The sequence below is a fragment of the Olea europaea genome, unplaced genomic scaffold, assembly GCF_002742605.1.
Source record: "Olea europaea var. sylvestris unplaced genomic scaffold, O_europaea_v1 scaffold1911, whole genome shotgun sequence".
Taxonomy (NCBI): Eukaryota; Viridiplantae; Streptophyta; class Magnoliopsida; order Lamiales; family Oleaceae; genus Olea; species Olea europaea.
Window position 1 is genome coordinate 94,277 of NW_019236924.1, and position 3,296 is coordinate 97,572.

General features: G+C 32.6%; 1 protein-coding gene across 4 annotated transcripts in view; it reads left to right on the top strand.

The window, feature by feature from the left end:
- The window catches only part of LOC111378976, a 5,828-nt gene extending 3,166 nt beyond the window's left edge, over positions 1–2,662 (top strand). For 2 of the 4 annotated variants that reach the window (XM_023002281.1, XM_023002283.1), the window contains exons 5-10: positions 398–561; positions 640–716; positions 819–871; positions 980–1,100; positions 1,196–1,293; positions 2,468–2,662. In XM_023002281.1, the coding sequence (XP_022858049.1) occupies positions 398–561; positions 640–716; positions 819–871; positions 980–1,100; positions 1,196–1,293; positions 2,468–2,539 (585 nt within the window). In that variant the 3' untranslated portion in view covers positions 2,540–2,662. The remainder of the gene's footprint in view (positions 1–397; positions 562–639; positions 717–818; positions 872–979; positions 1,101–1,195; positions 1,294–2,467) is intronic. The other 2 variants (XM_023002282.1, XM_023002284.1) reach the window with 1 other exon arrangement.
- The last annotated feature ends 634 nt before the right edge of the window (positions 2,663–3,296 follow it).

Consider the following 3,296-nt stretch of genomic DNA (forward strand, 5'->3'; position numbering starts at 1 on the left):
AGCAGGTTAGTGTTTAACAGTTTATCTTCTTCTGCATAAACTCTTTTATTATTTATTATTATTCCCTAAGTGGGCTTTTCCGCGTTCATTTAGTTATAGCGTTTGGAATTAATTTTTTCCTATGTGGCTAATTCAATGATCAAGATTTGTTTTTGAATCTTAATGGTACCCAAGGATGGTATTGTCACTACTCAGATACAATTCAGAAGTGCATTTTTCCATTATTTGATTACTTCTACTCTTTGTATTGATTTTTGAATACCTCATAGATTTTTTCCCAATCACAATGTGATAGCGTTCTATGAGTTGAAGGTTCATTATTCGAAGTAAGGATGAAGCATTTAAATCATAGTGATTCTTATCTTATTTCATCTTCCGTCACTCTGTGCTTCCTTAGCTCCCACTCCTTTGTGGTCTTCCTTTCCTGGAGAAAAGGGCATCACTAACAGCACACTGGATAGCTGGGAGATCTGGAAAGCATTTGTTCCTCACTGACAATGACGATGGGAGACCTCCACTTCTACTTCGAATGGTCAATGATGGAGATGACCTTCATTTCATGTTAGTATTACATTTCACCTGATTCTCTACATATTGGCAGTGTAAAAAATTCTATTTTATTACTATTTTCTGGTAAAGCATTATTTATCACAAATGTAGGTCAGCTTTACGTTCCTTTAAGCGACGCGTGGCATATGCCAATGCAAATTATGATCGTATCCTTTTACAGGGGTCAAATTACTTTTGTTGTCGCAGTATGAATACATAACTTCCTTGCATGATTTGTTTTATGTTTACCTTTACTAATAATACCTAAGATGTGGTTGGATGGAGAACTTCATCGATTCGCCGCCAAGATGAACTTCCAAAGGTTGGTTTATCTCTTTTTACGTGGTATATGATTGTCTGAATTGATCTTATCATACATCATTTATGAAGGGAAATTCACTGGATGATTCTTCCTTCTCATCTTCCACAGGAGAATCTTCTTTTGAATGATATGAAGTATCCTCATATTGTACACATTGAAAAAAGAAATGATGGAGACATTGCTAGCAAAATGTCCTCCTCTGTTGGAACGCAAGTCATTAACTTGGAAGGTTTATTGGCCCTTATGAAATCATCTGTTTATATTGTAAAATTAGAAATCCTTTTTCTTATTTTGGCTTTGACTAAAATTTCCTTTTATATGTAGAGGAGATGATTAGAGGCCTTAATCAAGTTTCTTGGGAACGCGTCGATGTTAGCTTTCATAAAAGCAGACAACGATATGTTGCTCATAATACTATTCAGGCAAGCTTCCAATAATATCTCTGCAGAACAATAACCTGCAATTACTAGATTTTAATTATTATATTTTGGCTTCAATGTTTCATTATGTAAACATTTCAATTTTTCAAGACTGATGCCAGTGTAGAGTGTCAGACTCACTGTGTTATCTTTAAGTCAAAACTTAATCTGGTGAAAAATGTTATATTATTGAAGTTCCGATTGAGTAAGACATTAATTTTGGCCAATCATCAAAACAATTCCTTTCTTTAAAATTTTCCTCTGCACATTGGAGTGCATATTTAGTCTGACATATTCATTCTTGCCACTGCATTTATGCATTGTTCTTGTATAGAAGGTTAAACCATATTTCTAATTTAATAGAAACTAATTCTAATAAATTCAGGAAGAAATACATTGTGTAGCTCAATTTTTATTTTTTTAATGTAGTTTTACTTTTAATTGACATAGCTTGTTTTCTATCTTCTTTACACAATCACTCTGTTGTTATAACATTGTAAACCTGTAGACTGATAATGATTTGGTAAATTCTGCTTTTTCCCTTTTATTCTAGGGAAAAGTATTTTTTTACCATTAAAAACATTATAGGAAAACCTATTTGTTTAATTTTAATTGTGTTTTATATTATGCCCTGTTGTGTGCCTTTGGCATTTTTACTTGTATGCATGCTATTCACATTTTGAGTTTCCAGGTTTCCAACCTATGTATGAGATATCATGTAGGAGAGTTTTGTATAAACTTGTTCGAAAGTCAAATATATGAGTTCTGGAATAGAGTGCAAGTGGAAAAGGGAGATAATCCTTTATAATGTGGGTTGGGGTGGGGTAATTAGGTTTTATTCAAGTGCATCAACTGATATTGTGGGTTTGAATTCAGACATATCAAGGATTTTTCGAAGTTTTCATTGCCATTTATCATTATCTTTACGAAGTCATTGAGAGGCTAAGAGCTCTTCGCTGACTGTAGTGCTCATATTTTCATCATGTGGTAATAGTTTGCTCGTTTTCTGGTATCATGCTTTTGTAGAGTTACCTGTTACCCACTTTAAGATGCTTGTACACGTAAAAGTAACTTTTCATATAATCATTTCATTTCTTTCGATGTATTTTGTACATTTAGAATTTCTACTCTCTCTTCTTTCCATTTGCTTCTAATATTTATTTTCCTTGTGCGCTAGGTTAAGAGCTACTGGTTGAATTCTGATGGTGCTGATGTGGTTCAACATATGATAGATAACTTCCTACTTTAGCTATCTGTACATTAAAATCTTTCAGTTTTGAACTTGGCCAATGGTTTGAATATTTACCGTGTACACTGTCACATTTAAATTGTTTTATACATGTTTCTGTTGTTTCAATCTGTTGCTTTCTTCTGGGCATGGCCTTGTCTTAATTTCCACATTGACACCTTTAGTGTTTTTAGGTTGCTGCTTCTATTACTGCAATATCCCAGATGAGAATCATGAGTGCAACACAATAAAGATATTTGACAGTGTAATTTTAAAACTGCTTTGAATTATGTTTTCCTATATAATATATTAAAATTCTGAAGTTATAGATCCTTAATTGCATTTAATTATGCATTTCACTCAATGTTATTGTAGTTTGTTCTCTTTTTACAAGTTATGACTAGAATTACCAGTGAAAATTTTAGCTCTATGAAGTAAGAAATTAAGGGCTCGTTTGATTGCGAAGATGGAATTTGAGTGGAAAGAAAATGAATTCCAGGGAATTGAATTGTCTATAAATTGTTTTCCTGGGAATTGTAAATTATTGTATTTGATTGGTATAATTTTTCACTTGGAATTCATTGAAATAAAAGTATTTTTTGGTGTTTGTTTGACTTTATTTTATATGAAAATTGTCAATTAAAGTGATAGATTTTAAAATTACAAAATACACACACACACACTATAGTACCGAGAATTGGAATTCCAATTCCACAAAATCCAAGAAAAGAGGCGCGTGAGTGGGTTGCCAAGAATTCACTTTGCAAGAAAATTTGGG